Below are 24,685 nucleotides of genomic sequence, written 5' to 3'. Positions count from 1 at the left end.
CTCATAGAATGGTTTAAAAAAACAGTTTATTTTGGAGAGTCATTGTGGTGCATTTCTATTGGTCCATTCATCATTTATTTTTGCCAGATTAATACTTCTAAAGAAGATACAGCAAAAATGGAGATACAGGGTTTTTGCCTGACAGTGTTGATATACAGTCATGGTGTATTTTGTTTAGTGATTCTTTAGTGCAGTTCACTCTCCAGCTGCAGTCTTATCTAAAGTATCTTTCCTTCCATGTGTCTGTTTTTAGATCTTCCTACACACACACCCATGCACACACACACACACAGTAGTTTAAATATAGCTTAAAGTGCCTGAGCGCAAACGAGAGCAGTCACGAGAGATTCAGCACTGCGTTTACAATTCCACATTTTTCCCCACATAGAATTTCACATACAGTATATCAACATCCATGCATCGGAACGCAGCTGGGCTTGGGTCGCATCATTCCTGCTGGTTTTGTATACGCAGCTACATGCTCTGAATCTCCCACGGTTCAACATCCCAAAGGTTTTCTACTGGATTCAGATGTAACTGGGAAGATCTGAGGAACACTCTACTCACTGACATGTCCTTTTAACCAGATCCTTCTGCTTTGTGCCGAAAGAACTGTGGTCATGAAGGGATGCACATGGTCAGCAACAATACTCAAGTAGTAGTGATGGTCAATTAGTGTTAACAGTCCAAAGGGAGCCTAAAAATCTTTCCCCACACCATTGCGCCACCTCCACCCACCTGGATTGTTCTCACAAGGGCCCATGACTCTTATTGTTGTGTTTGTCTGTCCGGCATTTTTGTCGAGCACTACACTACACTTCACTGACCGCTACCCATCATTTCCAACATCCATCATAGACTGACCACACAACTCCTAACCGTCACTGCATCTCTGCACGCTATGGAGTCTATGCATTCTTCTGGAGATTTCTATGAACATCTTTGAGATTATACAGCACAGAAATATGATTTTTCTGAATCTGTAGACTCCGCCCTTTTCATTACATCTTATTGCGAGATTGTACGTGACTCATGATCAGTGTTACGAGGCTTTTAAGACGGGTCAAGATGCTTGTTTTTTGCCTCTCGCTCAACATCTGCCTCTCATCTGTTGGTGCATTATTATATAATATTATATTCCGACATTTCACTGCTTTTTTAAAGCTGAGACTCTGGTAAACCCAGTTTCAAGCAACATAAAGGGATGTTTTCTGAACTGCCACCGATGCAACATCACATCAGCTCTGACGCATCGGCCAGCAGACGCCAGTGCCAGCCTGCACTGCACTGGAGTGGTGTGGGGGGAAAGTGCAGTCCACCCACCCTGGAGAGAGCAAGGCCAATTGTGCTCTCTCTCTTGGGGCTCCGGCTGCCTGGCTAGCAGCATGACCCGGAATTTAAATGAGGGATTCTCTGGTCGTAGTGACAGCCCCTTATTCCACTCGGACCACTCGAGGCCCGTCCTGAACATTTTGATATAAAACCGGCTGTGCAGTTCACGTAAAGTGATCAGTGATCACACATCTCTTAACATTTACCTGCGGTGTCAGTTTTACACCCTTTAATGATACTACAGGACCCAAATTGTCAGTATAGTTTGCACATACCATCGCTGTCACTCAGAAACCTTGTATCTCCAACACGGCGAACACCTTCTTAACTTTTAAATGGAAAAAGATGATTTCTATTGGTCCATTCACCATGAAAATCAATACTGGATACGGTGTAAAGGAAAACTGCCAGATTCAGAAGGAAGCAAGGAAATCCTTGTAGGTGTTTTTTTAATAAAATAATTCTACATTACACCAAATGGAGCTCCACTAATCAAATAACCCACTTTTCAGGTGCAGAACCCTTTTTGGCCTAGAGTGTACAACTGCTGTTTCGCAACCAAATGACAGTGTTTGCAATTTTACAGGAGAATCAAAAACTTCTTACTTATTACCATACAATAGCACCACCAGAAGTTATAGACCTTAGTCTACATATAATATAATTCTGACACAATTTAGGAACAATTGCCAGATCCATATTATCTAATTATGCATTGTACATTTTTGAGTATACTCAACTTTGACATTTGATTAAATATATATTACTTAAAACAGACTCAGAAACTAATATTATGAATTAGTACGCAGTTGCGATGCACCCTTAGCCACCCTGCTTAGTTCCTGCTACTGTGATTGGTCTTTTCTTTTTAAATAAGCTACTGACTACTGTGTTTCCAGTTGACACAGATGTTACTGCAATACTGATAAAGCAGGGGTGGGCAACCAATGGCCTAAGTCCAGCACAGATGGCTGAATCTCCTGCTCTCTAACGGACCTACTAAACCTGGCAACTAACAGTTGTGCTTGAGCAGAAAATGCTGAACTGAACTGTGCAGGAATCCAGCTCACCAGGACCGTAGCTGCCCACCACTGTTTTGGAGATTAACATGGAAGTGATGTAATGAGCAGTGAAATTCAAGGAGGTATTTAGTAAAGTAATCCCATTGTGATGTGTCATTGTCATTGTCACATATATACCAAACATCTGGGTTACAGAAGTAAAAGAAATGGCCTGCTGATGTGGTACTTGTGGTGGTCTGCTAACAGGTGTGCTGCTAATGTAGGTTTGTACTTGTACATGCAGCAATGTTATGCATGAATATCTTATCTATACCATCATAACTAGACATTTACAGCATAATACATACTTCTGAAATGTGCTAAATGATCACTGCTGGAGTTTGAATATTGCCCTCTTGCAAATCTTTAGGCCACTTAACATGAGTGAGTTAGATCTATATAGTATTATATATCTAATATGTTCCATATATAATAGTGTCTTCCATGTATATATATATATATATATATATATATATATATATATATATATATATATATATATATATATATATATAAACAGGCAAAAGTTTGTGGACACCCATTCTAATGAATGCATTTAGCTACTTTGAGTTGTTTCCATTGCTGACACAGATGTGCAAATGCACACACACACACACACACACGCATCTTGTCTGGTCCTTGTAGAGAAGTATTGAAAATAGAATAGGACCCTCTGGAGCAGATATGTCAGGTGTGGGCTAGAGGGGTATAAAGCGGTGCAACTGTGTTCTCTGGAATGATGGCTGGTGCTCCATCCAATTCTTTTGGGATGAGTTGGATAGTTGGAGATGAGCTGGGGTGATGATCCTCCCTTACAGCAATGCTCCGCAATTTAGACAGTTACTCCAATAAAAGCAGAATAAGCTCTTTTTAAATACCCTTGATTTCAGAAGAAACAATGAATGGTGTCCCAATACTTTTGTCCCTATATATATATATACACATTAAAAAAAAGAAAAAGCACTTGCTATAAATGCCAGGACCATTTTGGTAATAAGCACTACATGATAAGCCAGAAAACATATGAAAACAAACACACACACACACACACACACACACACATACACACACTTCTTTCTTACCTGTCTCCACAGCCTCCTTCATGTAAACGGCGCAGTACGGGTTGAGCACCTCCTCATGGTAGGCTAGTCCAGGGTCCATTTCAAAGCTGGAGAACCCAATCCTCAAAAACGGAGACATGATTCTACACGTTCACACCAAGCTCCTTCAAAAGCCGTTAAACTCCAGATGTAGGGGTCTTTTATGTAATGAGTACCCTCAGCGGGGTAACCACACGGGTAAAGAGCCTTCAGATGATGTTCACCATGCTAGTGAAGTCCATTCCTGGCGTTTTTGGGATACAGCAGCTCCAAGGTTTCCAGCAGGTCTCTCAGTCCAGAGGAACCTCTTTTAAAATGGCTCTTTAATACCGTAGCCTCCACGAGAATGTGTGTAGGAGCATCGGAGTGTGTTTGAATGTGTGTTCAGAGAAGCGCCTGGGCACAGCGACCTCTCCGCGAGGATCTGCTCTGCTGGACTGAGAGAGTGTGTAGGTGTGTTTATGTGTGTGAGGTTGGAGGAAAGGTCAGCTTCTGATCCAGCCTCCTGTCCTGGGCTCTGGGTATGGACTGACCCTTTCTGCTGGTACAGAGAAGATTAAAAGATCAGAAAAGAGATTCAGGACCACACACTAACCAGTGCAAGATGACTAACATACAACACCAGTCAATCAAAGTCATTAGTCCCAATCCTGATCCTGGAGACCTACCACCTAGGCGATGCCCCATGAGACCTTCATTGCCTGGGTCAGCTGAAGCTCCAGATCTCATCAGAACAGATAAAACAGGTGAACATAAATCCAGTAAAAAGGAGAAACAAGAGCTTCTCATTCTGAAGAAAGAAAGTAGTGAGATCTTGTCGGTGAGCTAGTCTGAAGAACAGAGCTCGGTTCCTCCAGGGTTCTCCTGGATGCCAGACCCCAGTCCAGCCAGCACAGCGTGGAGGATGTGTTCAACTCCATCAGCAGCAGCAGCAGCAGCAGCAGCTCACCTGATTTACCATCATTAAGCCCTGATTTACCACCAAACCAGGTGTTGAAGAAGGAGAACTCTAAATAGTACTAGACTCTATGAGGAGAACTTTGGAGATGTTCTAATGAACACTGATGGAAAAACACCACTTTCTGTAGGAGTGTTATTAGTGTTTATTCTAATATTAGCGTTTTACTGAGAAAATAAACACTTACTATATATATATATATATTTGAGGGAAACCATCATACAACACCTTCAAATCTTCGCTTCACTTGCATGTACATACAAACAGATATAAGAACATGTGTAGATCATGAAACCTTTTAGTCTGACCACATACACTGATGATTGTGAACAAACACCTCTCACTTCTCATAAAACAAACACAAGGCATAGTCTGAACTACACCACAATTCACACTGAAATCACCTTCATGTGACTAACTTAACAACAAGAGACAGAAAAAGACGATAGATAGATAGACAGACAGACAGACAGATAGATAGATAGACAGACAGACAGACAGACAGATAGACAGACAGACAGACAGACAGACAGACAGATAGATAGATAGATAGATAGATAGATAGATAGATAGATAGATAGATAGATAGATAGAAAGACAGACAGATAGACAGACAGACAGACAGACAGACAGACAGACAGATAGATAGATAGATAGATAGATAGATAGATAGACAGACAGACAGACAGACAGACAGATAGACAGATCGATAGATAGACAGATAGACAGACAGACAGATAGATAGACAGACAGACAGACAGACAGACAGACAGACAGACAGACAGATAGATAGATAGATAGATAGATAGATAGATAGATAGACAGACAGACAGACAGACAGACAGACAGACAGATAGATAGATAGATAGATAGATAGATAGATAGACTGGCATAGACACGCTGGATCTTGAACAGTACATGCAGATTCACAAACCTTCAGACTAACAGACCTGGTGTTTAAAGGGTTAATATTATGACTGAATGCTTCTGTTAGCTTTAGAGCTTACCCAAGAGAGCCAGAGTTTGTAGAGCAACAAGCAGGCACTCAGCATGGACAGCAAATAAGCAAGATAGAGCGAAAGAGAGAGAGAGAGAGAGAGAGAGAGAGAGAGAGAGAGAGAGAGAGAGAGAGAGAAACGGGCGAGAAAGAAGGAAAGACAACTATTAATAGACCTGTAATACAAAACCACCAGTGCAGTATCCCAGAACTAACTTCTGTCCCCCAGATCCAGACCAGGTCACTGCACACTCATACACTCATACACTCATACACACACTGTTTCTTTAAACATGATTAGGGTGCTCTTACACATGCACTTGAGTTGTTTACATGTGAACGTGTTGCCCAGTTACTGTTACTGTATATAATTTATGCATAGTTGTATTATTATTAAAGGATCCATATCATAAATGTTTCTTAGTTTTTCACTGAGATTCATTCATGACATTTGCGCCAAATCCAGCGATTAGCTGGAATTTTTAAATGACCACTTCACCACCTCTTACTGCCTCTGGGATTAAGCAGGCCGTTACTGTGCCTTTAAGATTGAGGCTGGTAACTGACCCTTGGTCTGACTGGCTACCCTCTAGGTAGCCGGGGCTCAAACAATCATGCAACTTCAGAGTAAACCTTGTACAGCTAACCATGGTACACATTTATACACATGTAAGTACATTTAATATGTCCATGTCCATATATATATGGACACCCCTTCTAATGAATGCATTCAGCTACTTTAGGTTGCACCTATTGCTGACACAGACACACACACAGCTTGTCTTGTACAATTGCCTGAAGCAAGTAAACATGAATCTACTGCTGAATGCAATCAAATCTACACAGCAATCCTCCTTCAAACTCAATTAGAAACTGTCCCTGGACAGTAGAGACAGTTACTCCAACAAAAGCAGGATCAGCTATTTTGTAAATACCCTTGATTTTAGAAGAAACAATGAATGAGCGGGTGTCCCAATACTTTTGGCCATTTAGTAGAGTTTAGTCAAAAGTGTTCGACATTAAAAAAGAGTATTGCCAATAGAATAGCACTAGCCAGAGCAGATAAACCGACATAAACCTGTTGACAGCATGCATTTAGCCAGGCGTGGTCTAGAGGGGTATGAAGCCCCCCAGCATTGAGCTGTGGAGCAGTGGAAGAACTGTGTTCTTTGGAACGATAGATGATGCTCCATCCAGGGATGAGTTAGGATATTGGGTTTAATAGGTTTAATACATGGTTTTACACTATTAACACAATACCTGTTTACATATTTACCCTCGATGCACACACACACATTTCACACCACATGTGCATGTGTGCTTGCACGGCAATGGGGGAAAAGCCTGAAACTATGCTTTGAAATGCTGTACCAACCACCGCAAATACAGGCCTGACTCAAAATCAGGCCATAGCGAGCACTTATCTCATAATCTAACTGTGAACCACCTCAGCTAAGCCTTTCAACTTTCCATTACCTGCTGCAATGAGAACATGCTGGTCCAGGCTTTCAGAGCAGAGTAGACTTCACAGCTCGGCAGCATTCTGTCAATAATACATGTGGATTCTTCATAGACGTACCTATTCACTCACAATCACACCAGTATACACTAAATTACCAGTTAGCTGTTATTAGAAACACCTACCTTATGTGCAGTGTTACAGCTTATCTGTTGTTGCACAAATTATGAGCACTCCATCTGCCCACCATAACTACCGCCGGACCACCACAGTACCACCACTTACGAGATGTTATTAGATTAGTGGACCACGCTTAGCAGCGCAGTGGAGGTTCTGACTGTCGGTAATATTTGGAAGGTACCATGCTAAAATAAGGGCTGACTAGCGAGGCTAGGAAAGCGAGTGAGTACCAGCCCCTGACTGGACACCAAGATGACCCAAAGAAACACAATCTGCTGAGGGAACTCAGGAACAGTTACACAAAGGTCAGTCTAAAAGTCTTTATGTGGAATTTTGAGGACATACACTACGTGTCCAAATGTTTGTGGACACCCCTTCTTGTGAATGCATTCAGCTACTTGAAGTTGCACCCATTGCTGAGACAGATGTGCAAACAGTTTGTCTAGTATTGCCAATAGAATAGGACTCTCTGGAGCAGATCAACATCAGGACCCTATTGGCACCATGCTGCTGCCTAATGCCAGGCGTGGGCTAGAGGAGTATTAAGCCCCCCAGCATTGAGCTGTGGAGCAGTGGAAGAGCTGTGTTCTCTGGAATGATGGATGATGGTGCTCCATCCAGTACTTTTGGGATGAGTTGTGGCTTTGGGGATGATGAGGTGGGGCGGTGATCATCCAACAACCTGACCTCACAAACTCTCTTGTCTCTGAATGCAATCAAATCCTCATAGCAATGCTGCTCCAAAATATACACTTTTTTGTGGACAGAAGAGAGTGTTACTCTAACAAAAGCAGGATAAGCTCTTTTTAATATCCTTGAATTTGGAAAAAAAACAACAAATGAGCAGGTGTCCCAATACTTTTGTCCAACTCCCAAACTCATCCCAAAAGTATTAAATGGAGCACCCACCATTATTTCAGAGACCACTGCTTATCAGCTCAATGCTGGGGGGCTTTATGCCCTATATTTTTCTCAGCATGGCTGCAATGGGTGCAACTTCATGTAGTTGAATGCATTCATTAGAAAAGGTGTCCAAAAATATTTGGACATACTGTGTTTGAAAGGAAACCTTCATGCTTTTTGCACACTGGAGGTGTATAGCTGTATAGCCCAGCCCATTCTAGAGGTCATGTACTGCGCATAGGGGTGCCTTAAAGGCACGGTAGGCACGGTAGGTCAAATCGTAACACCAAGATCCATTTGAGAGACTCTGCTTTTTGGAATCCTGAGGTATGAAGAGATTGGAAAAAGGAATTGTGAACATGATTGGGACATTAAGCACATAAATTGTCATAAATTGGCTGTAAGGAAATAAAGAAATGATATGAAGAAATTAATTTAAATATGGATATGGGCCCTTTTTTAAGGCCCAATGAAACTTTACCACAAATAAGCTATTAAAAATATTAAAATAATTATTAATAATAATACAATATGTGTGTGTGGAGGATGTGGGGGATATCACATAGGATGGAAAATAAACACGCACACACACACACACACACACTCACTCCCCCACACAAACCCACACACACCAACACACTTAAGCTTGTGCTAAGAGTCCGCACACGTATCTGCGGTCGGCCTTCTTTGCAGCTTCGTTCCTGATGGCTTTGGATTCGTCAGAAGCAGGAGGTGCGATTATTGATGTCTAAGTGTTTAATGTTTCAACACTTTGTCACCGTCCATGTGTTGAAGCATGAGGCTTGCTGCTCCTGAGCAATATCTCAAACCACACACTTCCTGTGCCAGAGACGTGCTCAGGTGGGCCATTGTTCGTGCTCCCTGTCTCTGCTAGATGAAGCATGCAAAGAGTGTGAAAGGAGAAGGAGGAAACGAACGGAGGCTCTAAAGTCGTGACTCTACAGCCAGGCCTTTTATGCCCCTTTCATGCTATTCTCAATATTTCATCAAAAGCCTGCAGGTGAGTGAAGTCCAGCTCTAATCCGTCAGTGCGGTTCAAATGACCCAGTAGGTCAAACAGCAGGGATCAAACACCAGCAAGTCTTTCATGAGCACATAAACATGCTCTTACACACACACACACACACACACACAAACACACACTCATACTCTACAGTCCCAATAAAAAGTATTCACCCCCTTAGATACTTTGCCCTTTTATTGCCTTTATAAATTGAACTTTTTATTAAAGAATTTACAAATATATATATATATATATATATATATATATATATATATATATATATATATATATGTCGGCGCTAGTTGTCTCACAGTTCATGAAATGGAGATCACCATGTCAAGTGCAGTGCATGTGGGTCCAGTCACTGGTTAATCAGTATTGAGGAGTAAGTAAGTCAGGGGGCGGATCCAAAAAAGCTCAAGTCATGGAACAGCTCCTAGAGTTCAGTTAAGTCCAGTGGCCCAGCGGATTAAGGCACTGTTGCTATGACCTGTAGAATCCCGGGTCATGCTGCTTGCCATCAGCAGCCGGAGCCTGAGTGAGCACAATTGCAAATGCCTTGCCCTCTCTGGGTGGGTGGATGGCTCTCTTTCTCTCTCTACAACACTTTGGTGTGATTCTGGGCGTCGGTGGCAGTTTGAAAAGAGTCGCATGTGTCGGAGGAGGCGTGTGTCAGTTCTCACCCTCCCAGTGTCAGGAGCATTACGTGTGACGGAGGGAGAGTACTAATGAGTGGGTTGGGTAATTGGAAAAAATGAAAGAAATATGGCACATGTGTAAATCTGCCTAGAGCAGGCAGATCCTCACATACTGAGTGTTCGTGCAATACAGAGACTGGTGAGGTAGGCCACGATGACTGTTGCCCAGGTTCTTCGCCAGTCAGAACTTTATGGGAGAGCAGTGATGAGAGTTAACTCATCAGTCGACTACAGTTCACCCCAGACTCCAAAGATGACTGAAAGAAGGTTCTGATGTGACCAAAATGACTAGACGCTGCGTTTGCAGATCACCAAAAACATACATAACCACAAACACACCATCCCCACTGTGAAGCACGGTGCTGGCAGCATCAATCTAACTCCTTCAGAGTAGTCATAGGGGTCACTGGTCTCCTTCTTGCATGGTTACTAATTAGTAATTAGTAAAAGACAGAAAAAAAGAAATAAGAAATAATGTAAGAAGACATGAAAAATCTTAGCAAGCCAATGGCGACAATGGCTAGGAAAAACTCCCTCAGAGCTGGAGGAAGAAACCTTGGGAGGAACTAAGACTCACAAGGGGGACCCGACCCGTCCTACTCTGATCAGAACTATTTATAAATTATTGATAGTTGATACTATTGATACTGATGAAAAGTTGGTTAATAGTGTTAATATTAATAGTGGCAGATAGTTCAGAGTTCATTTAAGTTTTAACACAACTTGCACCAATTGCCAATTGAATGAAGAGCATTAGAAGAGGTGTCCACAAACATTTGGACATGTAGTGTATTATGTATTACTATAAAACAGTATATTGTGAACATTACATATATATATATAATGTATGTTTGTGTGTATGTATATATATATATATACATACACACAAACATTATACTGCAGTACATAAACTCTGTTAGCTAATACAGAAGCCACAAACCTGTCCATGGGGTTTTGTGGTAGGGGGTTTCAGTTTGTCAGCAGTCTACTGGTATTTAAGCAAGAGGCACAGTTTTGAAATAGCTTTAAAACCAAGGGCAGTTAAATTTAGATTAGATTGCGGAAATTTCCACACTACAAAACTCTACAGAAACTCGATTCTTCAAGAGTTCTTTAGTAAAGACAATGGTTCTCTATAGAACTATGGCCTTTGCATGCCAAAACGGCCCTTTGCCTCACACTGTAAGCCCAGATAGGTTCATTTGGCATAAAAAAACTTCAAGGCAAACCATTGCCCTAAAAAGTTAGGCTTGTTGAATGTGCTAAAGGGACTATGTATGTTAATACTACTCAAATACATTAGACTAGACTAACCCATAGAATAACTTAATACTAATGTTTTCCATAACATTTTATTAACGTAATACTAATTTAACATTTTAATTTTACCCAAAATATTAATATAGGTAAATAACTTTTGCCTAAATAATTATAATAAGTTAATTTAACTAAACGATCCCATTTGAATGTAGAATATGACTGATAAATACAACAAAAAACTCTAAATAGATCACCTAACTCAAATAGTTGAATCATATACAGATATGTCGAGTGTTATATAAAACAGAGTTCATTTATTTGGGCAAAACTATCTGCCAGTGAAATAAGACACTTTTCAGTAGATAAAATCACTAAAACAAGTAAAAATAAGTTAGATACTCATTACATTCTTACGTCATTTAAAATGAGAATTAGAAGATACATAGAGTAACGTTAAGAGAATTTCACCTGCTAAGATATTTTGCTATAAGACATGTTTGCAGTGCTTTTATATAAGCATATGAACATCAAGGCCTGTTGGTGTGGCGCAACAGATAACACCACTACCCGCCACTGAGCTACCACACCATGTGGGAGACTGGGGTTCGATTCCCGGGCTGGGTGACTGTGCTTCGCTACACCAATAAGGGCAAGACTCCTAACACTACACTGACCCACCTCTGTAATACAAGTAACCTTGTAAGTCGCTCTGGATAAGAGCGTCTGCTAAATGCCATAAATGTAAACGTAAATGTCAAACAGCCTCAGAAGTGGCCTGAGAACACATCATTTAAATGTATTTACAGCCTTAGCTGGTATTTACACTGTTAAATGTGTCATATTTTTCATGGTTGTAGTTCAGAGCAAGAAAAAGCATATGCCTCAAAGATCCCATTAGAATATAGAAAATGATCAACAGGTGAGTTAAATATGGGACACATCCAGTTTTATATACAGTACAGCAAAAAAAGTATTTATTCAGCCACTGATTGTACAAGTTCTCTTAGAGTTGAAAGTCTGTGTGGCCCAGCGACAGCCCCAAAACATCACTGCTCTAGAGGAGATCTGCATGGAGGAATGGACCAACATACCAGCTACAGTGTGTGCAAACCTGGTGAAGACTTACAGAAAACATTTGACCTCTGTCATTGCCGACAAAGGTTATGTTAAGATTAGGTATTGAGTTGTCTTTTGTTATTGACCAAATACTTATTTTCCACCATAATTTAGTCTTAATACAGTCTTTACAAATCCTACAACGTGATTTCCTGGATTTTTTTTCTCATAGTCTCTTATAGTTGAAGTGTACCTATGATGAAAATTACAGACCTCTCTCATCTTTCTAGGTAGGAGAACTTGCACAATCAGTGGCTGACTAAATACTTCTGTGCCCCACTGTACAACACAGTTTATTTATTTGGGTAGAAACTAAATGTAAGATTGTACAATATATCTAGCACCAAAACAGGGTTCTATTGTGGTTAAGATTAAAAGATGACTGTATAACTTAACTGTTATAACTGGCTGATCATTCATAAGGAAAGTGAAAGTCCTATCTCTGTTCCACTTGTAAGAATTACGTAAAAGTCAGCACTGAGAAACAGTTATAATGTATGTTAAGGATCAACACCGTCATTTGGTTGCAAAACAGAAGCTGTGCACTGTGGGAAACAGAGGCTTCTGGCCCTGAGAAGCAACAACAATAGTAGAACACTGTTTGGTGCTACACTGTAAAAATGTCTGTACATTTTATGGCAACAAATGGTCGAAATATGACAGTAAAAAATGTGTGTAAATGCTGAAAAGGTTGTATACAGTTTCTGCAACAGTGAAATAGTAGAAAAACAAATATCAGCCAAACACAAATTTTCAAAAAAGTTGAACAAATTTAATAATGAAATCTCTTTTCTAGAAAAGAAATATTTCAATGTTAAATACTGTTGCATTGTGTTTATACACATATGGAAATATTTTGTAATATTTAGATAATAGGCAATATTTTGGGCTGTTTTCCATTTGTTTTTTACACTTTACAAAAAAAATGCAGTGATGTTAGATTGAATGATTTTTTTAAAAGAAACATTTTGATGTTTCTTTAAAAGTACAGTGTTGAGTCAGCTGTGCTAGTTTCATAATATACAATGCAAAACGCCTTTCCCATTGGCTCCTGACATTATCTATCTGCATATTGGGCATGTCCCCATCCCTGTCTGTATATAGTCGTTTCCCCCAGGCTACATTCTCTAGTGTATACACTTATATTTTATATAATGCTTGACTACCTGGCCATAGTGTTGAAGGCTGTAAGAACAAGTTACCATTATCTGTTCTGCTGAGTGTGACTATAGGTTGTGTAGTGGTCACTTTCACTGTCTTTGCTAATGTTAATTTTAAACACAGCTGCCAGTTTTTAATGTAAATATTACACATTTTATTTTTACAGTGTATAAAGAACCATTTGTAAGGAAAATGTTCTATATAATAACATTTTCAAATACATTTTCTGTACATCTTGGTCATAGTTGTTCTAGTTCTATCCTAATATAATCATATTTTAAGAGCGTAGTGTCTTAAACAGTGAATTCAAATTTAACCGTTGATAGAAAAAATGGTTGGAAATGACCCTGTTATGTTTTACCTCCAAGTAAATCCTAGCCAAAGGTGGATGGTATAGCTCTGATGATCCTTTTTAATACAACTCAAATCAAATTAAAGTTTTTAGTCACATACATAGTCGTTCACGGCTCAATTAGCAGTAAAATGCATTGACAACTGCCCACTCACATGAAAAAGATATAAGATAAGATACATTCATGCAATTAATATAAAGAGTATAAATGTAAAATGTGCAAAAGATGATGCTGTGCAACTGAGCAGATGTTAATGATAATAATAAGTGAAAAGATTTTTGTGTATGATATGATGTGTGTGTGGGGGCATTTTTGTTATACATTAATACATGAACATACTGAATTGAGAAAGATTGAGGTAAAATTATTAATGCAATAAACTAATAGCATAATGGACTGACATGCAGGGCTTTGGACTTCTTGTTGTTGTTGTTTACAGGCTCTATAAAATTGATCAAAATCTATATTTCTGTGATGCAGCTGTTTAGTGTTTTAGCTTTACGGACAATACCTAAAAAGAGTCATTTATCATGATAATAATAAGACTCAGCTCTAAAACAGCATCACCACTTTTGCTATTTTCTATTTTCAATTACGTGGAATAAAATCTTTTTACACTGACTTCCACTGAAAGTTAGGAAGTTTTATTTCCCTTTCTCTGTAAATTTGCTATTTTGGAGATACCAGGTTTTTGGGCGACAGCATCAGGATATATATGGGCTATGCATACGTCAACACATTGACAGTCACTCAGTTCCGTATTTTAGGTACAGTCAGTCTTATTTAGAGACTGCATATAATATATAATTGCTGAAAATGGCATCTAGTTACCACAAAAGAGACTATAAATATTTAATTTTTTTTAAAAAAGAGAACAAACTGGGGAAAGCCAGCCAGCATGACTGCAGCATAAAAAACACTGACTGGGCACACTGATCAGTCATAAGATCTGACCATTGGAGGCATGGACTCCACAAGACCTCAGAAGGTGTCCTGTTCTGTGGTATCTGACACCAAGATTAGCGTTAGCAGATTCTTTAAGTCCTGTGAGTTGTGAGATGGGCGGGGCTTCCATGGATCACATTAATGAGCTTTAGGTGCCCATGACCCTGACGCCCTTTCATCGGTTGTCCTTCTTGGAGCACTTTTGGATAGTAATTACTATTGAATCCCAGTAAAAGACCTGCCTGATGTTTTGGAGATGTTCTGACCCAGTCGTCTAGAACGTCACAGTTTGGTTCTTGTCAGTTTGTCTCAGATTCTTACGCTTCTCTATTTTTCCTGCTTTAACACCTAGTAATTACAGCCTTAACTAGTGTCTGTAGTATTAAATGTGTCACATTTGACACAGTTGTAGTTCAGAGCATGCTAAAAAGAGCATGTGCCATTAAAATGTGTGTGTGTGTGTTTGTGTGTGTGTGTGTGTGTGTGTTGGGAAAAAAGGTGGTTGGAAACTGAAGTGCCGTGTTTGATGAGCAAATTGTTCCAGTGCCCTACACTCACTCACACTTCCTCACAGGGCTTTACACTGTGAAATGTCACCTTTACTTTCATTACTGCATGGCTGTTCAAGTTTCAGTGGCTCAGGAAAATCGGTGTAGCTTTTGAGACAGGACAGCGTGATGGCCCTTCTGCTGCCTCAGCTGTTCTGGTGGCTTCTGAAGACCTGCATGGTCTGAGAGCCCAGAAAATACTGATGTAAAGGCCTCGCTTGGCAGTTTTGACAACCTCTTTTGGTATGATATGGATTCCTGATTACAGGAACTATGATTTCACGATTTTCTAAACTATATTATATTAAGCAGCATGTTTTCCAGGATTGTCTACTTTTAAATGAACCTGGTTTCTAACCAGCTCTTGGGTTGCACATATGATTCCAGGGCAAAACCTTTATTTGGTATGGAATATTTACAATATTTGTAGCTAAAACTAATTCTTAATTTTTACATTACAGTAAAAACCAAAAGTGATTCTTCTATAGTAGAAATCTATAGCCTCAGCTGCTCGGGTGGCTCCTGAATGACCTCCAGATTCTGAGAGCTTGCACTTTACTTGTTGAAGGAACATCTGCAAATACTGAATCCTGTAAAGGCCTCACTTGGCAGTTTTGACAGCCTCTTTTGGTATGACATGGATTCCTGATGACAGGAACTGGAGCCTAAACTATGATTTCATGATTTTCTAAACTATGATCTTCCTTCTCTACTAATTCACATTTTATTACAAATCAAAAGTGATTCTTCTACCTCAGAATTCCAGATAACAGCTTTGATGTCGTTATTTTATTTTTATGAAGAAGTGGGAAGTGTGGGAACTGATCTTCTGGTCTGGTACATTTTATTGCTTAATGTGGTGGAGAGCTGCCTTCTTTGACAAGACGTTTGTCAAGTCTGAGTCAAGACCAAATGTTTTAGTAGTCGAGTCTGAATCAAGACAGAGGCCGAGACCAGGCCTGAGACCAGATTAAGATTTTGTTATAATATAAAAACAAATATAAGAAAATAAGAACAAATTCAATTAGCTTGTAATTCATAGTACATTTACTTTCATTCATTACACATAATACTAATTTCATACTAATAAATAATATTATATTTTATCAGATATTTTGAACAACATTACATAAAAAATATACAGCCTAAGATGATTTTTTTGGTTTGGTTCAGCCCACCTTTTCATAACCCCCAGCACTGGCAATGCTCCTGATACTACGAAGGTATAGACTGAACATCGAACATCGCCGGGCAGCCGACACACTCGGAGGAAAGCGCCGGGCACCCAGCTCCACCGGGCAGAACAGGAAAGTAAATACAGGAAGAAGGTCTAATGGCCTTGCTGGCATCTGTTCACAGCTGTAGTGGGCTAATTATCTGGGCAGTATAGCAGGTTAACCCCTGGCTATGGCAGCTGTATAGCTCAAACCTTCTGATAGTACATCTGATAGTTGTGTCGGCTTGAGTTCAGATCATCTTTCTCAGAGTAAATGGCCACCCAGCCCGACCTGCTGGAAGATTGCCCGCTGGGGTCCCCTCTACCTGCGTCAGACCAGCTGCCTCCTACTAGTCCCCCAGCGGGCCCCGCCCCCACCACCACCCATGCCAGACCAGCGGCACATCCTCCTACCACTGCTACCTGTTTAATGACCATGTTCAAACCTAAATGGACTCTTAACTATCTGCCACTGTTAATATCACCACTATTAACTATCATTACTGTCATTACGCCATGATGATTATATTATGATTATGATCAGAGCAGTTCAACAGTTTAGATGGTTTGGTGAGTTTTATTAATAATTTATAAATAGTTCTGATCAGAGGAGGACGGGCCTGGTCCCCCTTGTGAGTCTTGGTTCCTCCCAAGGTTTCTTTCTCCAGCTCTGAGGGATTTTCTCCTCGCCACTGTCGCCGTTGGCTGCTCACTGGGATCTGGGATTTGTCATGTCCTTTTTATGTTATTTATTTTTCCTTTTTTCTGTCTTTTACTAATTTACTGATTGTGTAAAGCTGCTTTGTGACAACAACAGTTCTAAAAAGCTATACAAATAAATTTGACTTGACTTGACGTTCTCACCACAAATGAACCGTTCCAGAGTTCATTTGGGACCAGACCAAGACCACCAAGGGTCTTCCATTTGACCTTTTCCTGTGAAAGTAATTTTTGAGATTTTTTTTTATATGTAGACTTCCAGAGAAGAGCTAATCATTTCTGAGAATTCCAAAAAAAGATGGTCTTATTAAAGAATTTAAATGAATGTCACTCTGTGATATCTCACTACATATGATGGAGGACTGAGCCAATCCCATTCCGATTTTCAGTGGGTGGAACTGGTCCCGGATCAACCTAAAGGGCCTATACAGGTCAACAACATGGTGTAGAGCAGTGTGGCTTATATGGACACTGCAAAAATGCTTTTATGAAGACCCTATCAGAAACCGAAACCATGTCTGTTCCCTGAGGTGTAACTGACATAACTGTATCCTCAATTGCTCACTATCTAACCTCAAACTACTAATGCGTGCTATTTGTAGCCGGAAAAAGGTGCTAGCACCCAAGCTTGTGAAAAGTATCATTAATTCCAACGAGCTGAGGAACAAACAGAGAGCACTTTCTACCTCTGAAACTACAGCTTATTACTCAGTCATTAATCCTACAACTTCTTTACTGCTTACTATAATAGAAACGATTAGCTATGAACCTGAACACCTGGACCTATACTGTATATGGGCCTTTTTGGCTTTACCTCTTAGATTTTGTATGTAAGCCCACATATCAGTTCTTCACCCTCATCTACAACTTCAGTATTACAATATATTTATTTTTTATTTTATATTTTATTTTTATTCTAATTTGTTTTACCCATTTTCTCCCTAATTTAGATCGCCAATTACCCAACCCATATGTATTCTCTCCCCTCCCACCCCCTTCACACGCAACACCCCCGACACTAGTGAGGGCGAGACCAACACATGGCCCCTCCGACAAGTGCACAGCTAGCCACACCTCTTTTTTGAACTGCTGCTGAGGCGTCATCACCAGACAACCTGGAGAGAAGCGTTGTATACCTGGCTATGACACACTGGCTAGCAGATGCAGACGAGTGATGTGGGGGGATAGCGACATCTACCCACCCTAGCGAGAGCAAGGCCACTTGCCACCCTTCGAGGCCCCGGCTGCCGATGCCTAGCAGCGTGATCGGGAAACGAACCAGTGATCATCTGATCACAGTGGACCACCCAGGGCCCCCAGTACTATAACATTTAACATCAATTTCATAGGTCCTATAATAGAGCCTTGTGGGACTCCATAAGCAAATGGCTGCCAAAAAAACCTTTTTAGATGCATCTAACAGTTTATATGGTATATTAAAATATATTTAAAATATATTTAATAAATAGTTCTGATCAGAGGACGATGGGTCGGGTCCCCCCTTGTGACTCTTGGTTCCTCCCAAGGTTTCTTCCTCCAGCTCTGAGGGAGTTTTTCTTTGCCACTGTCGCCATTGGCTGCTCACTGGGCATATTAGATTTTTGGCTGCCAAAAGAAAAACTTGATAGTTTTTGTATTAGGATTGATATCTGCATGATAAACTGATGGGTTTAATGGGTTAGAGAGGAGATGTATAGAAATCTGAACACCTGCTAGACATCCAAATGTAAGCTAGTTATAAAAGCATTGATATTTTTGAAAGCATTCAGCATGTACCTGCTTAGGGGTAGGTGTGAATGTCTAGATACTCCACATTAGGACTACTAGTTAGTATCTAGTTTCAGTGGTTTCTGACATATGCAAGTGTAAATAATCATTTTAAAGCTTGAAGAACCTCCTTCCAGTGTTTTTTTTCCTTGAACCTTTTCTTTCTAGAACTGTTTAACTAAGCTAAGAACCATTTAGGGACATTTGTTTTTGTGTAAGACTGCAGATTTGGGTAGAAGATCAGCATCTTTGGAAAATTCGGAACAGTGGATCCCTTTTCTGATGCTATGAACAGTAGAGTCATTTCGCGGGTTCTATATAGAACCCTCTACAAAAAGCCTTTAACCAAGCAAAGATTTTTTTAGGCATCTGAGAGGTACAGAACTACTGCCTTTACTAAAGAACACTTGAAGAACATCAAGCGCATCAAGACTTTTCGACAAACTTCTCCACAAACAGACACCAACGACACACCCACTGCTGCACAACGCTGCATTCACAGCATTCAAAAACGCCCTTCAACTTCAGACCTTTTGTGTGTGTGTGTGTGTGTATCTGTATGTGTGTATATAATCTCCTCTTTTTCAAGGCACCAGCGCGGTTCTTGTGAAGGAGTTAAAAAGCACTGAAAAAACAGTCCACTCCGCTTCGGACAAAAATATGCAACCCAATTAAATTGAGCAATGGTCAGTGAGCCCTAAGACCCCACTGTTTGCTGAAAATCCGGGCTTATGTTTCGAAACGACACAATAACTTGTGATCCTTTGTGCTGCAAAGTGTGTCAGATGGCGAGGGGGAGGGGCAAGATTTTTTTGGGTCGCTTATGCTTTCAGATTTTTGCAAAGACACAAAAAGCAGCAAAGAAGCAAACATAAACAGGTTGTGCTCTTTATATGGGCTTCAAAAGACATCCCATATACAGTATGTATGTATGTATATATACTGTTAGTATATGCACAACAAAAAAACATATATAGCATATAAAAGGTATGTATATATCAAAACCCTATGCACAGTATATAAGTATATATACACTATACTGTATACATAGGTATATACAACAAAACAGCATATACAGTATATATATATATATATATATATATATATATATATATGTATATATATATATACTCTTTTAAAAAAGTATATACAAAAAACCCATATACAGCATAAAAGTATATATATATTTATATACATTTATATACATTTAATTCAGCTGAACATCTCTATGTATAAACTATATATATATATATATATATATATATATATATATATATATACATATTGTTTATACATAGAGATGTTGAGCTGAATTAAATGAATTAAACTGAATTAATTAAGCTGTAAAAAATGCAATTAAATATATATTTAGAGAGAGAGAGAGAGAGAGGCTAGAGGCTAATAAAGCCACTGAAAACAGGTGCTGTAGCTGTCCTTTACCTAGATACATCAGCCTCCTAGCTGAAAAACTAAAGAAGCAACCGTCAGACACCAAACCTTTTTGGTCTTGACTGATTGACCATCTTTAGAGGAACTGTAGAACTGTGTAAATGACATTTTCCATTAAACCAGTCGACATGAAGAAAATACCCCACACACAACAGTTTGTCAGTTCCACCTACATAATACTCCCTGAAAAACAGGGGTTCATCAAAGGTCTTTAGTGACTCTATACAGAACAACTCAAAGACCCATTTGTGCACATTAATGGTTCATTGCCTGGTTAAGTAGCTCTTCAGGCAGGTAGGTGCTGGGATGGGAATGAATAAAGCACTGTGGATTATAGGGTTCTACCCTTAAAAGGGAGGTTGGTGGTTAAATGGTTCTTGGCCTGGTTAAATGGTTCTTTAGATACAAGTAAACCCTTGTAGGTGGTTCTTTGGGGACAATCTTCAACAGCGACCAGGCTGAAAGAACCTTTAATTTCTTACACAAATATAAATAAATGTCTTACAAATAAAGGTGCTACAGATATTTGTGAGAGAAGAGTGATTATGGGTTCTGTAAAGAACCTTTTTTGTGAAAACAAATGTGTAAAAAAAACTTTAAGTTTTAAGTTAAAAGATTTAATTAAGTTCATTTAGAGATCCACAGTTCTTTTACATTTTACCAAAATGGTACTTTCAGGAACCAAATGTGGTCTTTCTATGGCTCAGAGAACCCTTTGTAGCACCTTCTTATTTTAAAATTAAAATGCTTTCAATAGTAGAACTCTTTTTGGTGTGACCAGGTTTTCCATATTTTGCTGTAAAATATATTTAAGCAATAAATTATGAAAACATCATTTTTTTAACTCCTCAAATTTAGTTTGATGACTTCACAAGTTGTCAGCCTTTCAACTCAGGTTTGAAGTTAGTTTAATGAAGTGGAAATTGAAGTGGAATGAGTCAAATGAACTTGACTCTGAGTCATGGCTATGGCTGTCCATAAAAGTGGACATATATATATAGCTTCTCAGTAATAACTGAATTTATTCTATTCTGTATTCTGAGTCTTTGCTTTGAGCGACATGTAGAGTATTGGGGTCTCCAGATTGACTTGTGTTTAGTAGTGTCTAAGACTAGAGATATCTTTGAATTCTAGTCTATTTAAACTAGCTGAGGTTTTTCTTGAGTAAATAGTGAAGCACTTTTGTAAGTTGCTCTGGATAAGAGTGTCTGCTAAATGCCTTAAATGTAAATGAATGTATTCTAGTGTGCAGTGCAATCTTTTTGAGTAAAACCCACACCTTTCCCATTGGCTCCTGGTCGCATCTATTTGCTTATTGGCCGTGTGTTTCTTTCCTGAATCACAGACAGCATGTAGTCATGCCCACTAGGCTACATTATCGTAGGTATTCAGTTATATTCTATATAGTGGTTGACTGCCTGGTCTCAGTGGTGTAAGGCTGTAAGAGTTGGTAAGAGCATGCGCTGTGCTGCTGAGTTTGACTATGTTAGTTTTAAGTATGTGTAAAATTTATATTCAAATCATTTCATTCAAGAAGAGAGAAGTAAGATGTTGCTTTAGACGTGGTGTTTGCTGTTCAACTATAATTAATAATTTAAGACACTATTTTCTTACATAATCTTGACTAGAAAAGACTTTTAACTTTTTTTTTGCCAATTTTCTATTCAATTTCGCTGAGTAAATTAACCCACCCACTCACTAAAACGCCCTCGATCACTTGCAATGCTCATGACACTAGGAGGGTGAGGACAAGGACATACCTCTTCCGATACATTAGAAGTTTCTCTAAGCTTTTTACAAACTGCTGCCTCTGAAATATCACTACTTTGCAGCCAACATGCTCAGAAGAAAGCGGCAAAGGGAAGAGAACATCATCTACCCAACCAGACAGAGCATAGTCAATTGTGCTCTCTCAGGCTCCGGCTGCTGATGCCAAAGCAGCAAGACCCTGGATTTGAACTTGTGATCCTCGAGCCACAGTGTCAGTGTCTTAGTCTGCTGAGAGGTTCGGAGCCCTACTTTAACTTAAGTAAGTAATATGAGGCCAATAAATGGAACTAGTGAACAAAGCTCATGCATTGCCTTGCTAGGTTAAAACAACATGTACTATATAGTCAGATCAACATGCAGAGAGGAATCCAAAGCCAAACTAGACCTAAAGTCATGAGTTGAAGTAAACAGTCATTCTAATTTGATTGGACTTAAACTTTTAAGGCAACTTCTGAAGTTCAGAAGAGCTTTTTGAGCTGATCCCATTTTTTACAGTGTGGAGAAGAACCATTTAACCAGATTCCGTGTGCATTCAAATGGTTCTTTGAACTACTACCTTTCCTTCATTAAAGAACCTCTGATGAACGCCACAGTTTTGCAGGCAACAAGCAGTTAAACCCGTCTTAATCCACTCGGATGATCACTTTGAATGAAGCGATGGAAAGCAAATGAATAAATGAGATCCTCTGAGAACCAGACATTAACACCGTTTCTGCCTTTTAGATTAGTCCAAGAGCAAGACGTTGGTGCAGATGCAGCAGAAACACAGGCAGAGAGCAGTGTGTAGGTTACTGAAGTGTGAAATCTGCCTGTGTGGTTTCCTGTAAGTGATGCTGCAGAGGAAAAACACACTTACATTACATAGGCTACATGTGTTTTCATGCCTCTTTACTACTCCTGATTTTCGCCTCGAGCAGCACACTCAGGATTCACAGTAGAAGCGGCCTGTGTTTGCCCTCCTGTATAATCATAAGCACTGTAATGCATGTGTTTATGTAATTCAGCCCATTTGCAGAGCTAAACTGCTACCGGAAGGCCACCTGCCTCCTCTACACACTGAAAATAGGTTATGTTGAGGTGATGGTCATACATTGCCCCTTCTCTGTTGGACTGAAAGGAAACCTGTGGCTTAATTGGGCTAAATAAAGTTCTTACAGTAGGCGAGAGAGTGGACACAGGGAGTGGACACTCTCTCTGAGAAGCCTGGAGAAGAAAGAGGAGCAGAACATGGATGAAAACAAAGCACTTACCAGCAGCAGCTCCCAGAGTGCGGCCTGCTCTTGTGGAAGAAGGTGAACTTCTGCTTGTTGGGTGGGTGTGTATGTGTGTGTGAGCGAGCAGCACAGGAGGTGCCGTTTACTTCGGCATAATACCACGCAGTGCCGCTTGTGTGTGTGTGTGTGTGTGTGTGTGAGACCGCAGTCCGCCCCCGCCCCCGTCATGATTTCCTCTCACCAAAAGCAGCAGAAGAATTACACGAAACTATCCAGCATGGGCCACTTTACGTGAAGTAACACACCGAATATCACCCTAAAAATGTAATTATTTAATAATTGACCTTTTATGAATAATTGATTTTACTGTAAACATCATTTCCACTTGAATACAGTATACCCAGTATTTTTTTAATTACATTTTTAACTAATTATCTCCTCAACTTAGCTGAGCCAATTAAACAGCCCACTCAGTAGAACTCCCTCTATCACTTGCAGTGCTCCCAGCACTAGGCCTCCATCCAATACTTGAGAAATCAGCCACTGCCTTTTTCAAACTGCCGTCAACACACTCGGAGGAAAGCGCAGGATCCTCAGCTCGGATACATCAGTCAACAGTCGTCTGTGCCGGCCAGCATCACAATAAGAGCGATGAGGCAAGAGAGCACCATCTAGCCACCCGGGAGAGGATAGTCAATTGTGCTCTCTCAGGCTCCGGCTGCTGATGGCAAAGCAGCATGACCCAGGACTTGAACTTGTGCTCCTTCGAGCCACAGTTTCAGAGTTTTAGTCTGTTAAGATGCTCGGAGCCCTGTAATTGAGTTATCTTGACTCAAAAGTGAGACCAAAACTTCCTTTAACTTTTTACATTAAAAAAATAACCAATTAACTTAGCTGAGCCGACCCACTTACTAGGACTCCCCCTATCACTTCCAGCACTAGACCTATCTGCGTGGGCTGCTGTGATAATGACAGAGGTGTTAACAAGCTGCTTTCATATACAGAAGCAGAAGAGATGAAGCTCATTCTTCATGTGAGACCACCGCATTTCAGACCACCTCCAAATGTGGTCTGATTTCAGGTGTTTTCAGTCTGCATGTAATTTACATATGCCAACCATACATAGCCAAAAAGACCTGAGTGTTGTGGGGCAGCATATAACTTCCACCCACCTGTATATCCTTATCTTCCACAGAAGAGGACCTGCATCTGTGGCTGAAGCAGCTAAATTTAAACATCCGCCCAAACGTCCACACGTCTGCTCTTACCGTTTCATGAAGGGAAACTCGTTTATGAAGCTGTGAGGCTGTAAGGTAGTCAGCCAAAGAGCTCACCTACAAAAGCCATTACAAGGACCTGACACGTCTGCCTCACCAGAGCTTCATAACCAATGACTGAACCATTTCTATGGCTAAGGATACTCTGGTGTTGGTTTCCCCTCCACAAAACGGTAA

General features: G+C 40.0%; 1 protein-coding gene across 2 annotated transcripts in view; it reads right to left on the bottom strand.

Annotated features, from left to right (window-relative positions):
- prkcq (protein kinase C, theta) overlaps window positions 1–23,346 on the bottom strand; it is a 44,547-nt gene extending 21,201 nt beyond the window's left edge. Inside the window, exons 1-2 of one of the 2 annotated variants that reach the window (XM_072674158.1) lie at window positions 23,268–23,346; window positions 3,476–4,031 (exon numbers count right to left, since the gene is read on the bottom strand). In XM_072674158.1, coding sequence (XP_072530259.1) covers window positions 3,476–3,593 — 118 coding nt within the window. In that variant the 5' untranslated portion in view covers window positions 3,594–4,031; window positions 23,268–23,346. Of the gene's footprint in view, window positions 1–3,475; window positions 4,035–23,267 lie in introns of both variants that reach the window. The other variant, XM_072674159.1, reaches the window with a different exon arrangement.
- Between the last annotated feature and the right edge of the window lie 1,339 nt (window positions 23,347–24,685).

Source organism: Salminus brasiliensis, chromosome 2, assembly GCF_030463535.1.
Source record: "Salminus brasiliensis chromosome 2, fSalBra1.hap2, whole genome shotgun sequence".
NCBI classification, from domain to species: domain Eukaryota; kingdom Metazoa; phylum Chordata; class Actinopteri; order Characiformes; family Bryconidae; genus Salminus; species Salminus brasiliensis.
This window is presented reverse-complemented; position numbering and strand designations above follow the sequence as displayed.